Raw genomic sequence first — 22108 nt, forward strand, 5'->3', positions numbered from 1 at the left:
GGCCTTTTCCTACTCGGGGGCCCGGGGCGGCCGCCCCCCTGCCCCCCCAAGGCCGACCACCATAGGAAAAAGTCTAATTCCTCAGCTGTTCTCTGTATGTGCTAGAAAAAAGGTCCTCGCGGGGCAACGCGAGATTCTGATTTTGCTAGTTGAACAATTTCTGATTCATATGCCAATTAATGGATCTAGGGTACGTGCTAGCCTTTTTTGATCTGATTGCTTAGTGTGCGCATGCTGAGAAAATCGCCGAGTAGACGCTGGCCGTGGAACCAGAGGAGCAGCGCCGCCGCCTCCTCCTCCTCCCTTTTCTCGGAGCTGAGACATATGCTCAGTCGGCTTATAATATAGTCTAGTTGCACACACACAGATGTTAAATTGGCTTGTAATGTAGTCTAGTTGCACCCATATTGATGTTTAGTTGGCAGGAAAACTAGTTGCACACGCGTATGCTCAGTTGGCTTGTAATGTAGTCTAGTTACACACACATTGATGTTTAGTTGGCAAGACACTAGTTGCACATACATATGCGCAATTGACGCGGCAATATAGTCTAGTTACACATACATTGATATTTAGTTGGCAGGACTAGTTACACACATATATACTTAGTTGGCGGGACAATGTAGTATAGTTGTACACACATTGGTGTTTAGTTGACAGGACTATTGACACACACATATGCTCAGTTGGTGCGGCAATGTGGTCTAATTGCACATACATTGATGTTTAGTTGGTAGAACTATTGACACACACATGTGCTTTGTTGACGCGGCAATATAGTTTAGTTGCACACATATTGATGTTTAGTTGGCAGGAAGACTAGTTCGTCGAAACATGCCCATGCGAGATTTATTTTTGAAGAGCACGTCGCCATGGTTTCAACAGTGAAAACGAATCTGAATTTTGACACATGGTTTAGAAGATATGTCTTTTATAATTTTGAAAACCAAAAATTAATGCACAAGTGACGAATATGAGAAACATTAGTGCAGCAGCATGCAGGCGTCCATCACGTGAAAAAAAGACCACATAAAGGATGATTAATTAGTAGTGTTTTTTAGCCACAAAGATAATTAGATAACACTATTATTTCAAAAAAGGCAGGCCGCCCAGGAGCGCTAGCGGGCACCCAGCCGCCCGCTAGACGCGTCCTTTCTTATGTTGGCATGGAGACTAGCTTTTAACATGCATGAAATACTACGTGCATTGAGTACTGTATTGTCAGCACATTCAGTTACAGTATCACAGAGATTCCTGCTGCTGCTGGCCTTTTTCTATTATATAATTGTACACATCGGTTCTGTTCGGTCAAACCCGATGACCGAACCGACTTCTCGGTGCACCGGAGCCTCGGTTTGGCATTATTTTATTCAGTTTTGCTATTTCACATCTAGATATGAAATACTATGTCACATCTAAGTACCTTACCGTCCGATTTACTGTTGCTTGTTTATTCGTGCGAGCTGCTGATTCCGGTTCCTGGCCACGTCCGCGACATCGTTGTGTTTTTCCTCAGCCCGTTATGTGTCCTGCACACGTTGTCCATTTTTTTAGAACTGTGTCAGGTCTTTTGTCGGCCCACTATCCCTGCGTCCGGGCTTTTCTTTTGGCCCGTTTTTCTGTGCGTTCTCCCACTCCATTAACCATCGCGTCACTGTTTCCAACCTTGTTTCAGTTTTGTGTTGTTTTTTTCATGTATATAAGCTACAGGGAGAACGTGAAGAGCGGTGTTCCAAAAAAAAAACGTGAACAGTATGTGCATTCGATGGAGAACTATTCGTCTCATTCTCTTCTTTCTGTTTCCTTTTCCTTTTCCTTGTTCCTTGTTCCTTGTTCTTTTTTTTCTCATTTGTTCGTTTGAAATTTATGATTTTTTAAATAGGATTTGCTAAATCTCATCTTGATCAGGTTTATCAATGGCTTACCTAAGGTGATGTCCGTTGGATTTTATTGTAGTAATTTTTCGCGCAACCTCTTGATCTTGTGTCGTCGGCCGGTGTATTCCCATGTCATCTTATTTGTTTGTTCACATATAGGCCCATTCATGTTGTGCGTCCATTTTTTTGTCGGACCTTTTCTTCTTGTACATTTTGTTGCAGGTTCATTCTAGAGGAGAGAGTGTAACTAGATTTTTTTGTATTCTTTTTTGCATAAGGACATCATCTTTTTTAGTTAATTAAACATTTTTTGTTGTTCGATTTTTTCAAAAGTTAATTAAATTTTAAAATTTAAAAAATGCATGATTAATTTTTATTTTTGTCGTTTATTTGTTTGATAAACATTTTTATTGATGAACAATTTTTGAATACACGCCTCAGGTGCAAGTCCACCACCGACTCGTAATCTAGGGTTGACTTTTTTGTTCTAGTTGCAAGTCAACCATTAACTCGCAACTGGCCTGACCTTGTTTTATTCTACCTGCAACACAACCATTGATTCACAATTGCCCCTTTCATCTTTTTTAGCTGCAGTTGCAAGTCAATCATCGACTCGTAATTGTGCTCAACCTTTTTCCGTCCCAGTTGCAAGTCCACCATTGACATACAACTAGTGCTTGATCTTTTTTGCCCCAATTACAAGTCCACTCAAGACTTGCAACTGGACCCAGTAATTTGTTTTACTTGATTGCAAGTCTACGATCGACTTGCAACTGGGTTCGATCTTTTTTTATCCAGTTGCAAATCCACTATCGACTCACAACTGGCCCGACAATTTTCTTTTCAAGTTCCAAGTCCATCGTTGACATGCAAGTGGGCACTTGATCAATTTTTTTGATAAACATTTTTATTGATGAACTATTTGTGAATATGCACCTTAGTTGCAAGTACACCACCAACTCGCAACTAGGGGTTGACTTGTTTTTTTTCAGTTGTAAGTCAACCATAGACTCGTAACTTGTCCACCCTTGCTTTTATTCCAGTTGCAAGACAATCATCGATTCCCAACTTGTCCCATTGATCTTTTTTTCTGCAGTTGCAAGTCAATCAACAACTCGCAACTAGGCCCGACCATTTTTTCCAACACAAGTCCATCATTTTTTTGACATTCAAGTGGACACTTGATCATATTTTCTATTGATAAACATTTTTATTGGTAAGTAAATTTTAAATAGACGACTCGGTTGCAAGTCTACCACCAACTCGCAATTAGTGGTTGAATTTTTTGTTCCAGTTGCAAGTCAACCATTGATTTGCAATTGGGTCTTCCCTTATGTTATTCCAGTAGCAAGACAACCATCAATTCACAACTAGGCCCCTTGATCTTATTTTGCTGCAGTTGCAAGTTAACTATCGACTCACAACTTCGCCCGCCCCTTTTTCCGTCTCAGTTGCAAGTCCACCATTGACATGCAATTGGGTCTTTGCTCTTTTTTCAACCCAATTGCATGTCCACCCATGACTCACAACTAGACCCGACATTTTTTTGGCCCAATTGCAAGTCCACCATCGACTTGCAACTGTGTTTGACCCTTTTTTATCCAGTCGCATATCCAATATCGACTCGCAACTCGGCAGACAATTTTGTTTTTCAGTTGCAGGTTCACCGTTGACATGCAACTGGGCACTTGATCATTTTTTGCCCTAGTTGCGAACCCACCCTTTGACTCGCAACTAGGCTCGTTTATTTTTGCCTCAATTGCAAGTCCACCATTGACTCGCAACTAGGGCTAACTTTTTTGTGTCTCAGTTGTAGATCAATCATCCACTCACCACTGGGTTTGACCCTTTTTTGCTATAGTTGCAAGTCAACCATCAACTCGCAACTGGGCTCAAATATATTTTTTCCATCCGAGTTTCAAGTCCACCATTGACATGCAACTCGGCCATTGATCCTTTTCTTTACCACAGTTGCAGGTCCACACTTGACTCGCAACATGCATCGATATTTTTTAACCCAATTGCAAGTCGAACATCAACTCGCAACTAGGTTCGACCATTTTTTTTGTTTCAATGTAGTTTTTAAAATTCATGACCTTTTTTTCAATTCATGAACATTTCTTTTGTCCATGAATATTTTTAGGAAATCAAAACAAATTAACAAATTCATGAAAATCATTTTAATTCACGAATATGTTTGTTCAATTTGTGAATACTTTTTAATTTCTCAAACATTGTGAATTTTTTGAATTCATGAACATTTTTTAAATTGATTGATATTTTTTAAGTTGCCAGATTATTTTTTTTCAAAATTGTGATTTAGGAAAATCATAAACATTTTTCATGTTTGCGGATGGGGTAAATTGACCTGAAAGACGTCAACCTAGGGACAAGCCGGAGGACACTTTGCAAAAAAGGTAAAGGATACGAGCTGCTTTTTCATTGTATACACAGACTTGTATCAATCAAGTCAAGGCCGGTGTGGGAGGGCTGGGAGCCGGGTCTAGCTCGTGTAGCTAGCGCTAGCGTTGCCAGGCAGCCCGTGTGTATTTAACCCGACAACAAACAATAAAGAAAACAGGCTAGAGAACAAACAACAAAAAAGGCCAGCAAGAGGATCACAAAACACATGACATCATCTTAGATGTGAGATATTATCTCACATCTAGATGTAACATAGTTGGACCCTATTTTATTAACTGATCGGTCATTGATTTCTCAAAACCGAACTCATATAAAGACCGAAGAACCGCACTGTTCGGTTCGGGGGAACCGAACGCCCAGTCCTAGATGGAACCGAGCTATATATCTTATCCCAGCAATTCACCCCACCTAGCCACTATTGCAGCGGGGGTTATACCTGATGGGGCCCATCGACGTGAAGATCAATGGCACAAGTATGTGGTAGTACCATCGACTAACTCTCCAAGTGGATCTTTTTTTTGGCCAAATAACTCTAAGTGGATCAAGATTGAACAACTTACAAAGATTACATCGATGGTAGTGTAAAAGTTAGTGTGGAAGACCTTGATCTACGTGCACTACATCCAACAAGAGCTCACCATTGACAATGGGCCCCAACTTGATTGCCACCTGCTTCTCGTTTGACCTTTTTTTACTGAGATTATCTTTTCTCGTTTCCTACTAAAATTCATTAGCTTCATGAGTTTCGTCTGAAAAGTGGACGGAAGTTTTCCCTGGTAACAAAACAAATTTTGATCGGAATGCCGAGCGGAAGATTTTCCCCTGTCACCAACAACCCTCGGAAGGTCATCCATCTTGCAACTTCGAGTTGGGTGACCTAGTCCTCAAGCGTGGATTCTGAGACAAGAAATAAGTAATTGTGACTGTTTCTTAGAAAACTAATGATATAGTGTACTATTTGTGATATACTCCCTCTGTAAACTAATATAAGAGCGTTTAGAATACTAATATAAGAGCGTTTAGAATACTAAAGTAGTGATCTAAACGCTCTTATATTAGTTTACAGATGGAGTATTTTTAAAAAAATAAAAGAATGATATAGTGTACTATTTGTGTAACATAGTGTACGTCTTACACTTTATATGATCGCTCAGCTCTACCTTTCGAGTCCTCCAAATGCCAAGACTTCTATTAATACTATTGTTGAGAGCATAGCAAACGCGAGCAAATATGTTGAAATCCAACGACCCTTATGACTCAACTGATGCCCAAGTGTTCATCTATTTACTCAGCAGTTACCAACGAGCAGTGTGTCTATATATATATTGGCCAACCTCGCCACCATTAGATCACCAAGCGAGATCTTTTCAAGTGCTTCAATATATTGAGCCAGCCATGAAGATCCCGAGCTTCTATTTACGCTCGTGGGTGCTCGTGGCTTCCTTAGTCATCCAACTGATCACGGCGATGGCCAGTGATGACGGCAGCGGCACTACATCGTCGACGGTGGGGGCGCTGAAGAGATACAACGCCATGTTCACCTTCGGTGATTCGATGGATGAGACCGGCAACATATGCGCCGCCAGCAGCAACAAGACGGAGCTCGATGTGCTGACCTGCACCCACCCGCCGTACGGCGAGACCTACTTCGGAAGGCCGTCTTGCCGGTGGTGTGACGGCCGCGTGGTTGTCGACTTCATCGGTAAGTGATCCGTTTCTACGCGAGTTTTCCAAAGTATTCTGTTTGTTTTATTAAAAAAGTACTCCCCCTGTAACGCAGTATAAGACATTTTTTGATGTATAGTTGGCTAAAATAAACGTTCTATGTTTTGTTACATTTCGTTACAGAGGGAGTAGCACGGAGCACGCATACATATTTTTCCATGATGATCTAGCTATACACATCTCAACGTAGATGTTGATATTTTCTATATACATTTAGTAAAAGATACAGAGTATAAAGTTTGACTTAGAAAAAATTCGGACATCTTATAAAAAGAACAATGCAGCATATATTAATTAGGGCGCACCAGCACAGTTCTCGACCAAATGAATATTGATCTGAGGTGCATATATATAGTCTAACTAACAATAACCAACTTTACTTAGAAGTAGACAGTTTGGACAAGGTTCACAAGGTTTGGTTGGAAGTGTTTAAAAAACTTAGAAATTATTTTTTATTAGGTGCGTCTTGTAATTTCACTAGCTAAGAGATGTGCTAGATTTGGAAACTAATACCAAAAAATATTTCTACATTATTGTATTTCCTTACAACCCAAGAAAAGAATTTGTTCTGGCCAACATATAAAATGAAGGAACTGAAGTCATGATTCTTGTCATCTTGTAAGCAGACAATTATTATAACAAGCAATTCTTGACAAAAAAGTAGTATGACCACCATGTTGAGAGAATTTTCTGTGTTTGATTGACTTGCACATCACCTGATCAGACAAAAGTTTTTTTTTAAATATTTTTATTGTCCCTGACTGCCAGCACAAGCACTTGGGCTCCCATTTGTCCCACCATCGAAAGCAAAAGGCCAAGATTTTCGGTGCGGCGTAAGCATGGCCATCACCGGCGGCACGGCCATGAACTTCTCCTTCTACAAATCTCTCGGCAACGAAGATCCGGTGTGGAACCATGGCTCACTGGACACCCAGATCCAGTGGTTCAAAGTGTTGATGCCCTCCATATGCGGGACACAACAAAGTGAGCGCATACTCCAATTTTCCTAGGTCTTTTGTCTTTGAAATGTTCGATTTATAAGTATGTCTGTCCAAATTTAATTTAAGCCAATGAAGAAGTCTAAATTAACTCGCTTCCTGCCTGTAGGTTGCCAAGTGTACCTGCGAAAATCGTTGTTCATGTTCGGTGGATACGGCGGAAATGATTACAACGTGCAGCTGCTTGAACTTGGCTTGACACCAGAGCAGGCAATGAACTACACCCCAAAGATCGTCAGTGCCATCGCTAACGGCATTGAGGTATGTATGTACCATTAACTGCAATGTTACATGCTCCAGTTAAGTTGCTCCACTGACACCTGATTTCGCCATGCATTTTTGTACACAGAAACTGATTGCTCTTGGCGCCGTGCACGTGGTCGTACCGGGCATATTCCCGACGGGCTGCCTCCCGATCTTCCTGTCCCTCTTCGGCGACGCCGCCAGCGAGACCGACTTCGACAACACCGGCTGCCTCAAGCCCTACAACCGCCTGACCGAGTACCACAACTCGCTGCTCCGGAAGCAGGTGGACGCCCTCCAGCGGAAGCACCACAACTCGGCGAGGATCATGTACGCGGACTACTACGGCCTCGTGTATCGGATGGTCCAGGAGCCAGAGAAGTTCGGTAAGTTTCCTTCGTATTCTTGTGAAATCGTGGAGAAATCTATCGATCTTATTGGGTTGGTTGTGTGATCTTATGTCGATTGGTCCCTAGGGTTTACCAAGCCATTCAAGGCGTGCTGCGGGGCGGGAGGGGGGAAGTACAACTTCGACGTCACCGCGAGGTGCGGTATGGAGGGGGCCACCACCGCGTGCAGCGACCCGTCGACGCGGATGAGCTGGGACGGCATCCACCCAACGGAGGAGGTGAACAAGGTGATCGCCGGCGCATTGCTCAGAGGACCTTATTGCACCCCTCCGATCCTAGACTGAAGCCGCCGAAGCTTATGCGTCGTCGCATGGAAACAGAGTCAGACTCAGAAAACTTGTGATCAAGCTGAGAATAAAAGCGATACACGTGCTGCTGGCGCCGTGAAATTCTCACTTATATAAATTTGTTCATATATAATACTCACTCCGTTCCACATTAATTATGGCTTAGTACAAAGTTGAACTAGGACAACTAATATGGAACGGGAGGAATACATAAGAAAAGTTCATCGTGCTAAAAATACGTACATATCTATGCCCGAATCGTTGCTAGGAGGTCTCACAAAGCGGCTAGAAACCCTAGCCGCCAACCCATTTACCGCCGCTCTTGCCGTCGCCAGAGCGCTCACCGAGCAAAGCCCATGCTGCACCCGTGATGGCAGATAGGTTCTGATATGGAGAGCTTGGTGGAGCAGAGATAGCCTTTGTGTTTGGTTTGGGGCGGCGGGTTGTCCTCATGTAGGCAGTGGTGGAGCTAGCAGGGGGTCCGGCCTCTCAAAAAAAATCATAAGAAATATGACATGTGAACGTTTTAACTAATTACCAATATCACATAAAAATAAATCAATATGATCCTACAAACACACTAAAATTCTCAGTTGATGTTATTTGGGCCAAAAATGATGTGCAAAATTATGCATGTGTTGGGTTCATCTACTGGATAGCATAGCACATAAAAAATAAACCCTCAATAAGAAATTGCGCAGTTCATACCTTAATTTTAAATTGGGTAGTTCATACCTCAAATGAGAAAAGACTATGCTGCTGCCGCCAGACTTGGGCACTGGGGCACTGGGCGGAGAAAGGATCCTCCTCGACGGCTGGGCGTCGGCCGGTGACACGCGAGAGCGGCAAGCCGGCGATGTCGAGGGTGTCTGGCGTCACGACTCGGGAGTCGAGACAAGGCGGGTGGTTGCCTGGTCCTGCTCGATGTAGTCCTTGCCTCGATCTGGACAAGGGCGTGTTGTGTTTGCGCTCGGGCCAACAGGTAAGTGTTATTGGTCCATTTTTTCCCTCTGGCCAAGTAACAAATCCATAGATATATAGGCTAATCCAAAATCTCAGGGTGGGCCATGGCCCACCCTGTAGCTCTGCCCCTGCATGTAGGAATGATGTCCTCCTTGCCCTATCCTTGTTTCATTGGTGTGTTTAGCATGTGTGGTGGTGTGTCTCCAATGGGTCTTTCGGAATCCGGTCGGTCTTGGTCTTCGGTGAATCTGTCCGGATAGGACCGACACTCGTGGTTGCCACCGTGTTCTGATCTACATCAACGATTTCCCGGTGGGTTTAAACAAGTTTGCTCCGCTGATACGGAGGCCCGGTGGCAGCAACAAACTTTGCTCACATCGCACTGCTGGTGGATATAGGAGGAAGACGATTTTGATACCCTAAGGATGTGGATGTAATTTAGTTTTTTAAGGGTGTATTTGTAAGGATTTGTAATACTTCATATATGACCCTATGCCTTTCTGCCAAAAAATATATTCATCACATATAAAAGATAAGAATTGTAGTGTCTACTTTTATAGAGCTTAGAAAAATATTAAAACTTTCATGAAGACTGAAATTTAATTAATTCTTAGTCCACCGAGAATTAGAAAACTACTTATTCTTTCCCTACTTAGTTTACCACACGGTGGCAGTTGGAAGTTGCACTTTAGAACTTGCGTAGAGCGAGAGACTAGGGTTTGGAAGGCAATTAAGCTGATGTTTTATCGACTAAAGTTTATACTCACTAGGGTTCCTTCTAAGAGCTTTCCTAGTTGTCTGTCCACCCTCACCTCCGGGTGCATTTCAGCACCAGTGAGGTGGGGGAACCCTAGTCTGGGTGGCTATATAGTCTTAGGGCAGCGTAGCTAGGTATATGGATGGCGGTAGTGAGGTGATGGTGCCATCGGCAATGAGGAATAAAATATCCCTGTCTACCCTCATTCTGCTAATGTTATTTGGCATCAATGGAGGGCGTGTGGAGCTTCAGTCGAGGTCATATTTTGGGCTTTCTTTTTATGTCTAGGTGGTCTTTAACAACATTGTTCAATGAAGCGGACGACACTACAAGAAATATGTCAACTAGTGACCTTCTGTCAGTGACCCTGGAAGAATTGGTCATAGATCTATGACCATTTGAGATCAATTGGTCAAAAGCTGTTCAGGGGGCTCCAAACCCTAAACTATAACGACCATTTTGGTCAGAAAGGTCGTAATTTCCTTACACGAAATGGTCATAAAGCAGATAGCACTGGTCCGCTGCCTTATTTTTAGCTGATCATGACCAATATTTATGGTCATAACCTTGTAAATTGTGGTGGGTTGCTATGACTAGGTGCGACCTCATCAGTTTTGCCTATGTGTCATGTCCATGTGGCAGTTTTTGCCCTAGGTTGTGAAACAACCTATATTTTTGTCATTCCCAAAATTTCCAAAAAAATCTCATAAATTCTTTGGGTCATATCTTCGTCAAATATGTAAAAAACCTTCCTTTTCTAGTTCAAAAATAATTCAAAAATATTCATTTTCCTATTTTGTTCACAACAACACTTTATGAAGGAAGTGCTATTTATATATTCTTGATTGCCCTCGAAATTTTTGGGTACTTTTTCCTATCCAAATCATTGTCTCATGACAAAATTTAGCTCCATTTTCCTAGCAAATCTTCCTCGGTAAATTTCCAAAGTTTTTGTCCACCTAGAAGCATTGTGAAGGAAGTACCTTTTTTATATATCCAAATGACATGAAATTTATATAATTCCTTCATATGCCCAAATTATCACCCTCCTCTAAATTTCAGCTCATTTAAATCAGCTATGTGAGCCTAGGTTCAATTTATATTTTATGGCCAGATTGGCATGTTGCAAAGCAAGTGTTATCTAGACCCCTCCTATTACCCTCAAACTTTTTGGGCATTCTTCCATACCCAAATAATCACCACATGATAATATTCAGCTCCATTTTCCTGGTAAATCTTTCTCGGGAAATTTCCAAAGTTTCTACCTCGAGAGAAGCTTTGTGAAGTAAGTACTAGCTAGGCTTACCCAAATGATTTGAAAATTTACAAGAGCATGACCATACCTATGTAACTTACCTACACCAAATTTGAGCTCATTTCATTCATCCAATTTCTCTCGCTAATTTTCTCAAGTTTCTGTCCAGAGAAGAGCATTGTGAAGGAAGTACCACTTTGGCACGTCCAAATGGTATCAATTTTCTACAGTGCTTTCCTATGCCCAAATAACCATCCTCCACCCAATTTCAGCTCAATCCATTCATTATTTTGAGCCCAGCTTCAATATTTATATTTTTTCCAGTGTGGTACTTTGCAAAGAAAGTACCACCTAGGATCCTCCTTTTGAGCTGAAAATTTGTGAATACATTACTCTTAGTATATGATCATCCTCAGCCAAAACTCACGCCCATTGGCCATGTGCATTTCCCGTACCGCTAATCAAACACTTGGCTACTAATTCATCTTTGAGCATAGGTCGGTCTCCTCGTGAGATTCTTCTGTTGTAATTTTCTTCCTAGAACCTATCTGGGGAGTGCCCAACCCACTAGACATGCCTAGGCCTCCCAGAACACATGTCAACACCAAGGTCACGCGGTGACCACGCAGCGGGCATGCGAGTTTACGCGCTTTGGAGTTGGGGCCCTGGGCCACCATCCAAAACTTACGTATCGCCACCTAACCATGTATTTATGCTTACATACATACTTATGTAATTAGAAATAATTTTTGGGAAAAATAAAGAGCAAACAATAAGGTAGCTGCAGTTCAAATTTGACTCGCTTCCTCCTGAATCAGCGGAAAATTGTCTTTTTCATCAGAGTTGGATCAAAACTTTTGAAACCCAACCATTTTGTCAATTGTGCATTAAATATGGCCTAGTATTTTATAAAATTGATTAGGTCCACTTTTGCAACAAATATATGGTAGGTCATTCACAAAAAAACTCATTTTAGGCACTCAAAAATGGAAAATAATTTTTTCGTGCAAAGAAAATTATAACTTCCTTAGGCAACATTGTTTGTCATTCCAATATGCACCCTTGTGCATAATATGAGATCATTTGAATAAACTATGCCATGAATGTGACCATAAGATTGATCATTTGGCTTGAAAGCCATGAATCTTCACGCATGATAGCTTATTTCTGAGAACACTTTTTTAAAATAATCTTTGTATTACAAGTTATTATTTTTCCTGGTAACTTGGTCACATATAATGACACAACGCGAAGGTTTTCCAATTTTTTCATTTTTTTTGAATTTTTATGCCCATTTTAAAATGTGGTCAAAACGGCGGGCTTGACCATTCCTAGCTAGTGGTTAAATCTTGGAAAACTTTTGATGTTTTTCTGATTAAATAGATACTTATATACCTAGAAATAATTTTTGGAAAAAATAAAGAGCAAACTATGAGGCAACTACAGTTCAAATTTGACCCGCTTCCTACTGAATCGGCAGAAATTTATCTTTTTCACAAGAGGTGGATTAAAACTTTTGACACCCAACCATTTGGTCAATTGTGCATTAAATATGCCCTAATATTTTAGAAAATTAATTTGGTACAATTTTGCAACAAATATTTGGTAGGTCCTTCACAAAAAGAACTCATTTTGGGCACTCAAAAATGGAAAATGATTTTTTCGTGCAAAGAAAATGATAACTTCCTTAGGCAACACTGTTTGTCATTCTAAGACGCACCCTTGCGCACAATATGAGATCATTTGAACAAACTATGCCATGAATGTGGCCATAAGATTGATCATTTGGCTTGAAAACCATGAATCTTCACGCACGATAGCTCATTTCTGAGAACACTTTTTAAAAATAATTTTTGTATTACAAGTTTATTATTTTTCCTGGTAATTTGGTCACATATAATGACACAATGTGAAGTTTTTCCAATTTTTTGAATTTTTTTTGAATTTTTTATGCCCGTTTCAAAATGCAGTAAAAACGGCGGGCTTGACCGTTCCTAGCTAATGGTTGAATCTTGGAAAACTTTTGATATTTCTCTGATTAAATAGATACCTATGTACCTAGAAATATATTTTTTAAAAAATAAAGAGAAAACTATGAGGCAGCTATAGTTCAAATTTGACCTGCTTCCTCCTGAATCAGCAGAAATTTGTCTTTTTAAAGAGAGGTGGATCAAAACTTTTGACACCCAACCATTTGGTCAATTGTGCATTAAACATGGCCTAGTATTTTATAAATTGATTTGGTCCAATTTTGTAACAATTATTTGGTAGGTCCTTCACAAAAAACTCATTTTTGACACTCAAAAAACGATTAAAAATAAGTACAAAGATCAGAAGTGCATACAAATTAGTGCTCATCCATAAAATGTGGTCTAACTTGAGTGAAAATTGATGTGATACCCTTTTGCAAAATATTTTTGATAGCTGCTTCACAAAATAGCTCTATCTCTAGTACTTGAAATTATTTTAAATCACAGATTCTCGGACCAATCGGAACACTTCTCACGGATCACCCCACTCTATCTGATCTGAACCGTTCACACCAAGCGGATCCAACGTCTCTCACTCACCTCTCAGCAGGCCAACCCAAACCCTAGCAGCCCGCGGTCGCATCTCACCCTTCTCCCCGAGAACACACCCGTCGCCCCCTCTCCCAGATCCAGATCGACGACGGCGTCCCTTCGTCGCCGCCCCCTCCTTCCCCATCCAAATCTCCTGCTCCCCACCCCACCGGCGCTCTCACCCACCCATCGGCGGCCTCGCTCCCAAAATCTGCTCTCTTCACCGCCGCCAACGCCCCACCACCATCCCCCTCCCCTCACCCACCCCCACCTTCTCTCCCTCACCCGCTCTCATCCACCGCGGCCATGGTTTTGGCTTCTCTCCGGGCGGATTCCTCTGCGCCAACGAGGAGCCGAGATCCGCCCTCCCTCGACAACCATGCCGGTGGCGCAGGACCTCGCGGCCGCGGCCGCGGGCGCGACACTGCCTCCTCCCGCAGGAACCGCCGCCGCCACATGAAGTCCTCCTCCGCCAAGGCCAACGCCAACGTCGCGGCGGCCCCCGCGGTGCCCGCCCCGGTCCCAGCGCCGCCCACGCCGATGCAACGCCTCTTCGACACCAGCCGCGAAGTCTTTGCCGCCTCCGCCCCCGGCATCGTCCCGCCGCCCGATGTCGTCGTCCGCCTCGCCGCAATCCTCAGTAAGCATCCCCTCCCCTCCCTGCCCCCTCCCCGTACCCAATTGCGCGTGCGTTTCCCGTCTGATTGCGGTCGGTAGAGTCCTAGGTGGTAGGTTGCTGTCCATAGTTCGATTCGTGTCCCAGGTAAATTCGTTTGGGATGGATCGCATGGCATGGGCGCCCATCAATCCGTGTTTCCCGTGCTTATGATTTAGGAGGATGCCCTTTGGCTGTCACTCATGCTTTCACTCATTAATTTATTCGTGCAAGTTCAGTACACATTGTCGTACTACTACTAGTGCTTGTCTGTTCAGCTGTCAAGTTTTCTCTTCCCCACCGTGGAGTACTTACTAGTGGAAGGGAATGATGCTGCATTAGCATACACTTAGAGTCTGTACATACAGATTACACAATAATTTTAAACAAACTTGATCCTTCAATCTGCTCTCTAGAACTTAAATATTCATTTGGTGCCTAATTGGTAGGCTTCCTCTGTTTCCTTGCTGCAGGTATTTACCAGGGTGGTGTGTGGAAGGTCAGGGTTGAACTTACAGAAGCTTACCCTTACAAATCGATATATCAGAACTAGTTTACTAGTCTTGACTTTGAGGATTTTTACTAACTAAAGCATCACATTTTTGCTGTTGTCCTGCTGTTGCTGCAGACCTTGTGAATATCTTTGAGGTGTTCCTGCCTCAGCTTCTCCTGTACCCTAACCCCTCGGACCTGTGACTCCTACATGCTCCTTTTCTGGCATGCCACAAGGTCCAGGCCCCTAGAATTTCTTTTTTGCCATGCACGCGCCGGCATGTCTGCCTGCCTGCCCGTGCCATGCCACGCCATTGCTGCAGCACCACTGCTCTGTTCTACCAACATTAATAATAAGTGTGTCTAAGTGTGTCCTGTTGAACCTGACAGTAGCTACCACTGTTAGTGCACCTGTGCTTGCCATTTTGTGTGTTACTCATTTGTCCCATAAGTTTGCATTACTCTGCATAGAGCTTGCTTCAAAACATTGCATTGTCCGAGTGAGTTTGGGGTTTACAGTATTCATATTGTCTGATGTTGAGTTTGTGTCACTCTGCATGCCCATATTATTAGCTTCCGTTCATCATTGCTGGTGCTGGTAATCACTAGTGTCCGAGTAAGTGTGGAGTTCATAGTATTAATATCGTGTGATGATGAGTTTGTGTCACTCTGCATGCATGCCGAGTTCTCCATAAGCATTGCTTTGCTACTCTGCTTCCGTTCCTCGCTGCTGCTGCTGGTAATCACTCTGGCAGTGCAAGCCTTTTAGGTGATACATCGTCAACAAAACATGCTAAGCTTGCCTATTCGATACACATGCCTAGGCACAATCGTTAGGACCGGGCTCCGCGCGGCAAGGCGCGCTGCAAGTCTAGTACAACATGAGGTCTAGTACAACATGACAGTCATGAAGTTGCATTATTTAGCCACTGGTAGGGTAGGATATACCCAAATGTGGTCAGTATAGGAACCAGGGTCCCCTAATTGCTAGCAAAACTTGTGTAATGAGCTCTTGTTACCTTCTACTAATGTTTAGTCTTGTTTTTTTTAGTACTTCTGTGTTGGTATCCAGAAATAAAATTCATATGTTTATATATATATATGTTCTTTTAGATAAGTATGTCAATACATAACTAGTAATGTAAATGGTGTGACGCAATTCTAAATAAAAATGCAAATAGCTTGTGAATGTCAATCTCATGTGAGTCAGTCAATGAACTTACTATATTAGTCTCTTAGACCAATACATGCTTTTCTATAACTTTAGATATTTTCCAGAATAGTTTGCTCGGTCCTTCGTATCTAAAGCTTGCATGTACTGTAGAAGCTCTACTTTATGCTAATACTTGCTTGTGTAACATTTTTCATGGCATACTTCTAAATGGACAAGTATATGCGACGTCCAGCGTCAACGATGATGCGGACCATATGTTCAACTGCAGTCCCATCCATTGCATCGACACAAAGATATGTACTCTGTCTTGCTGAACAGATATGGGCCTGATGCTTGATGTCCTTATGCCTGATGCATGTATCATGTGACATACACATAATTAACTTTGACATAGTTGCTCTGTTACAGCAGATGGCAAGATGAATAGCTAGTATCTGTTTAATTCAATCATGCACCTGGTAGTTTAATAGGTACTATTGATTGAATATGAATGTTATTCCATATACTCAAATGGAACTTCGATCTGCTGTAACTTTGAATGATTGTTTTTAAACCTTGTCGTGTATGTGAAACATTCCATGCTCGTTTGCTGCTAAGTTTGTCATATGTGCCAATTCAATTTCCAATTTTGATGAATAGCCATATTATGGATAAGTAGAATGATATGGTTAATAATAATAATAAGTAGAATGATAATATACTGGTGTATCTTTACTTTTTATTTTAAAAGTACTCTGTATTCTATCAGTGACATACCTTTTGTTCTCTTTTCAATGCTCAGATGTTTTGCATCAGCCTGTCATTGCTAAGGGAGAAGCAGGACTTGGAGAAGAAATCTTTCCATTAAGCAGATTACATGTTTGGTTGCTGTGAAGTACCAGATAGGCTAGTTCTATTTTTTTTTCACGGTCCTGGAGTATTTCAGCAGCGCCATGCAAATGCAGTAGCGTTAGGTTTCTGATTCACCTTTTGTAAAAACTTAGTTAGCCCGCATTCAGACATTAGTAGCTCAGCCAGCCAGCCTCAAATAGTATTGCTGGAATGAATGGTTGTAATATAATAACATTGCACGTTGCCCAAGATAGCTTGTGGTGTGATGTGTTGTAATGTCAATGGCATACTAATTTTTTTGGATTGGATCAATTTTTTCGGAACTGGGCTAGGCCCAAGTTATATTGGACAATTATTTTCGAGGGAAAAACATGAGAGGCCCAGCAAAGAAATGGCCCAGAAAAATACATGATCAAAAAGAAAATCTGCTGTTAAAAGGGCCACACAAAGAAATCAATAAGGCTGAATTGTTGGGCCAGACCCATGTAGCTAATAAAAGCACAGGAAAAAAAATACATTAAAAAGGCTGAATTGTTGGGCTCGGCCCATGTAAAACACCTAATTGAACCATGCTGAATCTTGTCAGTGACCTTTTCAATTGGTCACAATTTTGCCATGTCAGATTGCCACGTCGGATCCGACGTGGCCTGGGCAGACAGACAGTGACCAAAACAAAAGGTCATGGGTTCAACGACCTTCTATTTTGGTCGTAAACATCTACGACCTTCTTACAGAGAAGGTCGTTAATTTCAGTTTACGACCGCTGGCTTTTGACCTTCTATTTTTGGTCACAAAAAGGTCACAAATGAAAAACTATGACCTTTCAGCGGCCAATAGTGAGGGTCACAAGTTTACATATTTTTTGTAGTGAATGGTGGCTCCTGCTTTGATCTTCTGGCTTCCTCTCTTTTCAACAATGCACAAAAGGTTTGGCTTCGTCGAGAACCTAGTGATGTAAGGCATTCACAATTCTGTCTGGTCGGATCTGTGATGATTTTTTAGCCTCCTCACCTTTTTCTCCTTGATGGCGATTTGATCCTGAGGTCATTGTCAATGTTACCCGGGCTCAGAGTGTGTCTCAGTGATGTAGAGGCGACATCGAGTTTTGCTCACGGTGCACCACCAATGAGTGTAAGAAGAAGACAACACCAATAAACATAAGAACATATGTGCTATTTTCTTATTTTGTAAGGAAGTCTTGTAATGATCCAACAATTTTAATATATGGGCTTGGCCCTCTTCAAAAGCCAAAATTGAAGTACTCGCATTTTGATTTGCTTTGATGGCTTCGTTCAACTATGGAGCAAGCTGCGTGTATTAATCAATGACATCACCAAGTTAGGGCCGCAATTTCTTGATGTTCTTGTTGTTCCATAAATAAAATCAGGAGCGACCTCCATACATACAGAAATAAATCGTTTTTTGACAGGTGCAAGGAAATTTTGATGGTACTTCGGCTATGTATCGCTTTATGCGAGACAATAGCTCGGCTCCCCTGTAGGGAGCGTTCCCACTGGCCATGTGGTTTCGTCACGCTAATGTCACGTCTATTTTCTTTTATCTTTCTTTAGTTTTTTTATATTAAAAAATATATTAAATACCTGTATTACAGAGAAATAATTTAATTAGTTTCATTTAAGTGCTCATCGCATAATTAAAAACATACATGCATTATTAAAAAAGCTTGCTTTACTTTAGAAAAAGTTTGTAAAATAAAAACAATACATTTGGCAACTAAAAAAATTTACGCGTTTGAAAAATATATGTGACATTTTCTCAAAAGGTTACACAGTGTAAATAATATTTGTTTAACTGAAAACACATTCCTTACCATTGAAAATGTATTTTTCATTTAACAAATGTTCACAAATTTCAAAAATATGTTTGTGACAACAACACATATTTGTGACTTTTAAGGAAAATGTTTATACAATGTAAAACAATGTTCACATAGTTTATACTAATGGTTCGTGTCTTTTGAAAAAATGTTTCAGTGTGTATTTGAAATATTTGAACACATATTTGAAAAAATATTAGCAATGTGTTTTAATAAATTTTAAATGTATAAAAAATGTTTTAGATATATACGAAAAGCATACAATATGTATGACAAAAAGTAGAAATCAAAACATATATTTAGAAAATATTAAGCATGTATTTGAAACATGTGTAACATGAAAAATAAGTAAAAATATGTACGTAAAAATGTATAATATGTATGAAAATTAGACACATGTTGAAAATAATTAGATATGGAAAGCTGAAGAAAAAAAAGAGAGAAACCGATGCAAAAAAGCGTTACAAAACAGGGAGAGAAACTTCCGAGCAGCTATAGTATTGGGCTGTCCCAGTGGCGCGGCGCTGTGGGCAGGACCAATTACGACTCGCAGCAGGCGAGAAATAGCATTTTCGTAGTAACAAGGCCTATGATATGGTTATAAGACCTTTGGGCAAATTCTCAGAACGGGCCTGTTTGGGCCATGAACATCGATGCAGGCCGACACGGCAACCGGCAGCAGGCAAGATCGCTGTATTGTACAGCCACCGGGACTCGCGGAGCAAGAGAGAAACAAGTCTGGCCACGACACACCGGTATATAAAGCTTACGCCCAGAACGCGGCGGCGAGCTCTGCCCGGTGCACCCCAAGTCCACAAACCTCCACCCCGCGCATCCTCTCGCCTAGCTCGCGCTCCGCCTCGGATCGACTACTAGATGGGGAAGCGGAAGTCGACGCGCGGGAAGACGGCGCCGCGGAAGAAGGCGGAGAAGCTGGACACGTCCTTCTGCTGCCCCTTCTGCAACCACCCCAACAGCATCGACTGCAAGATCGACCTCAAGCACTTGGTCGCCGAGGCCTCGTGCAACACGTGCAGCGAGAGCTACTCCACCACGGCGCACGCCCTCACCGAGCCCGTCGACGTCTACGCCGAGTGGATCGACGAGTGCGAGAAGGCCAACGCCGACCGCGACCGGGATGAGGACAACGACGTCGTCCGGGATGAGGTGGACAACGAGGAGTGCGCATGATCGGTACACCGTGTGATTGTGTCCAAGTACACAAGTATAGTACTACGAAAGTACGGCGGCACGTTTTTTCTTTCTTTCTTTGCGTAGCGTTGTGATTGGATATTTGGATGCCTCGATTCTTCCGTGTAGATATTACTAGCATATATGAAGGTGCGTGGACTGAACTAGTAATTGAAGCGCCAAATACCTGAATGGAGTAAGAATCAGTATACACGTACTCTAGTAAACAGCAGACAAGTTTTTTTGAAACTGAGGCAAAAGATTTGCCTCATATATTAAATAAGGAAGAGAGAGAGAGAGTTTGTTACAACACAAACCCAAGTTACGGCATGACAATTATTCTCGCAATAAAAATGACCCTAGTTTCTTTGCCCCTGCTTGGATCCAAAGGTTTGCCTCGTCTTCAATGATGCTGAGCAAGATTTGCGGAGGTGCGCTCTTTTGCCTGAACACTCTTGCGTTGCGCTCATTCGAGATGACCCATGGCACTAGCATGGTAATCAATGCCTTTGCTTTTTCTGTCGGTGGTGCCCGTGGTGCATGTGCTCGCCCACCAGGCATGAACGGAGTCAAACAGGTGCCATGTGGACATGTCCATGTCGTGGATGCGAAATTTCGGAATAGCCATGTTCCAAAGCCTGAGAGTGAAGCGGCATCTGAAGAAAAGATGAGGGCCGCATTCCTGCACCCGTTGGCACAAGGGGCAGGGGCCACAGTTAGGCCATCCGTGCTTCTCCAATCTGTCAGCAGTCCAGATCCTATCCTGAAGCGCGAGCCAAGCAAAGAACTTGACTTTTGGTGGGGCCCAAGCCGTCCAGACCATTTGGTCCATGGCGGAGAGGACCATGCCCAAAAATTGTGCCCTGTAAGCAGAGGCCGCGGAGTAGCACCCATATTTCGTGTGCTTCCATAGGATGCCATCCTCAGTCAGCTCATCCAGGTGCACCTCGTGTAGTAGCATCCAAAGGGTGAAGAATTGGGCAACAGGCTCGATGGAGACCGATGCGGGCAGTCTGATTTTGAGGATCCACGCATTGTCCTTGAAGGCCTTCCGTACCTTTCAATGCTTCCAGGAGGAAGTCCCGTAAATGAGCGGAGCAATGTCTTTGGGCTTGCGACCAAGGAGCCAAGGGAAGGAGCCAAGGGGAGTCCCAAAAAGGAGTCTTCTCACTGTTCCCAACCGTGATGGTGGTACAAGCATAGAAAAAGTTGAGGTCCTCCTCATCGCACGGGTTCCCACTCCCGACCCACAACTTTATGGGCTCCTTCCACTCGTACCAAGGCCACCGCAAACGCAAAGCCCGAGCGAACTTGTTGGTGTTGAGGACCCCGAGTCCACCATAGGCGAGCAGCCGGCTGACAACATCCCAATTGACCTTGCACTTTGCCCCGGATGTCGTATCCGACCCCGACCATAGGAAGGTCCGCTCAAGCTTGTCGATGTTTTGCAGAATGGTGGATTGTATGACAAGTGGCGTGATGAAGTAGATCACTTGGGAAGCAAGGACCGACTTAACAAGGGCTGCGCGGCCAATGGTGGTGATGTTTTGGGTGTCATATGTAGTCAGTCTACTTGCCACTTTATCGACAAGAAATTGTAGGTCGGCGAGCTTCAGCTTCCACACAGATAGCGGGAGTCCCAGGTAGCGGAGCGGAAAGGAAGCCCTGACAGCCAGTAGCCCTTGCGTGATGTGGCCCAAGTTAAGGTTGCCGCACCGAATGGGGACCATTGAGCTCTTATGGAAGTTGGTGCAAAGGCCGGTGACTTCACCAAAACCTCGCAGAATGGCCGTGAGGTTGTCCACATCTCTTTTGATCGGCGCCACAAACACAGCCGCATCATCCGCATAGAGAGAGGTTCGCACCATGACCCCTCTCCCTCGGACCTTATGAAGAAGGCCCTTCCTTGTCGCCACATCAAGGATTTGATTCAATGGGTCAATAGCTATCACAAAAAGGAGGGGAGAGACGGGGTCCCCTTGCCGTAGTCCCTGGCCATGTTTGATGGGGGTACCAGCTACCCCATTCAAGAGGATCCTCGAAGATGAGGAGCATAGCAGAGCCGCAATCCACTCTCGAAATTTGCTTGGGAAACCTCGCCTTCGTAGGAGGTCAAGCAAGTACTCCCATTTGATAGAGTCAAATGCCTTGCGGATGTCTAGCTTGAAAAGGAGAGAAGGAGTGTTGCTCTTGTGCAAGCGTCGCGCAAGGTTTCTAACATACATGAAGTTGTCGTGGATGCTCCGCGTTTTGATGAACGCACTTTGAGCGTTGGAGAAGAGGGCGGACATGTGCGGGCCAAGCCGGATAGAGAGCACCTTCGCGATGATCTTGGCGATTGCATGGATGAGGCTAATGGGCCTAAAGTCGATGATGCTCTCTGCCCCATCCTTCTTGGGAAGCAACACAATATTTGCATAGTTGAGCC

General features: G+C 43.0%; 2 protein-coding genes across 2 annotated transcripts; both read left to right on the plus strand.

Moving 5' to 3' along the window:
• The first annotated feature begins 5667 nt into the window (after nucleotides 1-5667).
• LOC119332752 (GDSL esterase/lipase At5g45910-like) lies at nucleotides 5668-8113 on the plus strand. Its single transcript, XM_037605904.1, has 5 exons — nucleotides 5668-6003; nucleotides 6795-7010; nucleotides 7134-7285; nucleotides 7374-7653; nucleotides 7744-8113. Exons 1-5 carry the CDS (start codon nucleotides 5697-5699, stop codon nucleotides 7959-7961), a joined length of 1173 nt encoding a protein of 390 aa, XP_037461801.1. The 5' UTR covers nucleotides 5668-5696; the 3' UTR covers nucleotides 7962-8113.
• An 11252-nt stretch (nucleotides 8114-19365) lies between these two features.
• LOC119333130 (transcription elongation factor 1 homolog) lies at nucleotides 19366-19680 on the plus strand. Its single transcript, XM_037606140.1, has one exon. It carries the CDS (start codon nucleotides 19366-19368, stop codon nucleotides 19678-19680), a length of 315 nt encoding a protein of 104 aa, XP_037462037.1.
• The last annotated feature ends 2428 nt before the right edge of the window (nucleotides 19681-22108 follow it).

The sequence above is a fragment of the Triticum dicoccoides genome, chromosome 7A, assembly GCF_002162155.2.
Source record: "Triticum dicoccoides isolate Atlit2015 ecotype Zavitan chromosome 7A, WEW_v2.0, whole genome shotgun sequence".
In the NCBI taxonomy this organism is placed as follows: Eukaryota; Viridiplantae; Streptophyta; class Magnoliopsida; order Poales; family Poaceae; genus Triticum; species Triticum dicoccoides.

What these genes read in the sequence shown, in the direction of transcription:
- LOC119332752 (XM_037605904.1), top strand. Translation starts at nt 5,697, where the DNA reads ATGAAGATCCCGAGCTTCTATTTACGCTCGTGGGTGCTCGTGGCTTCC. An exon ending in CGTGGTTGTCGACTTCATCG is followed by an intron (nt 6,004 to 6,794) that starts GTAAGTGATCCG and finishes CCTGACTGCCAG; the next exon opens with CACAAGCACTTGGGCTCCCA. An exon ending in CATATGCGGGACACAACAAA is followed by an intron (nt 7,011 to 7,133) that starts GTGAGCGCATAC and finishes TCCTGCCTGTAG; the next exon opens with GTTGCCAAGTGTACCTGCGA.
- LOC119333130 (XM_037606140.1), top strand. Translation starts at nt 19,366, where the DNA reads ATGGGGAAGCGGAAGTCGACGCGCGGGAAGACGGCGCCGCGGAAGAAG.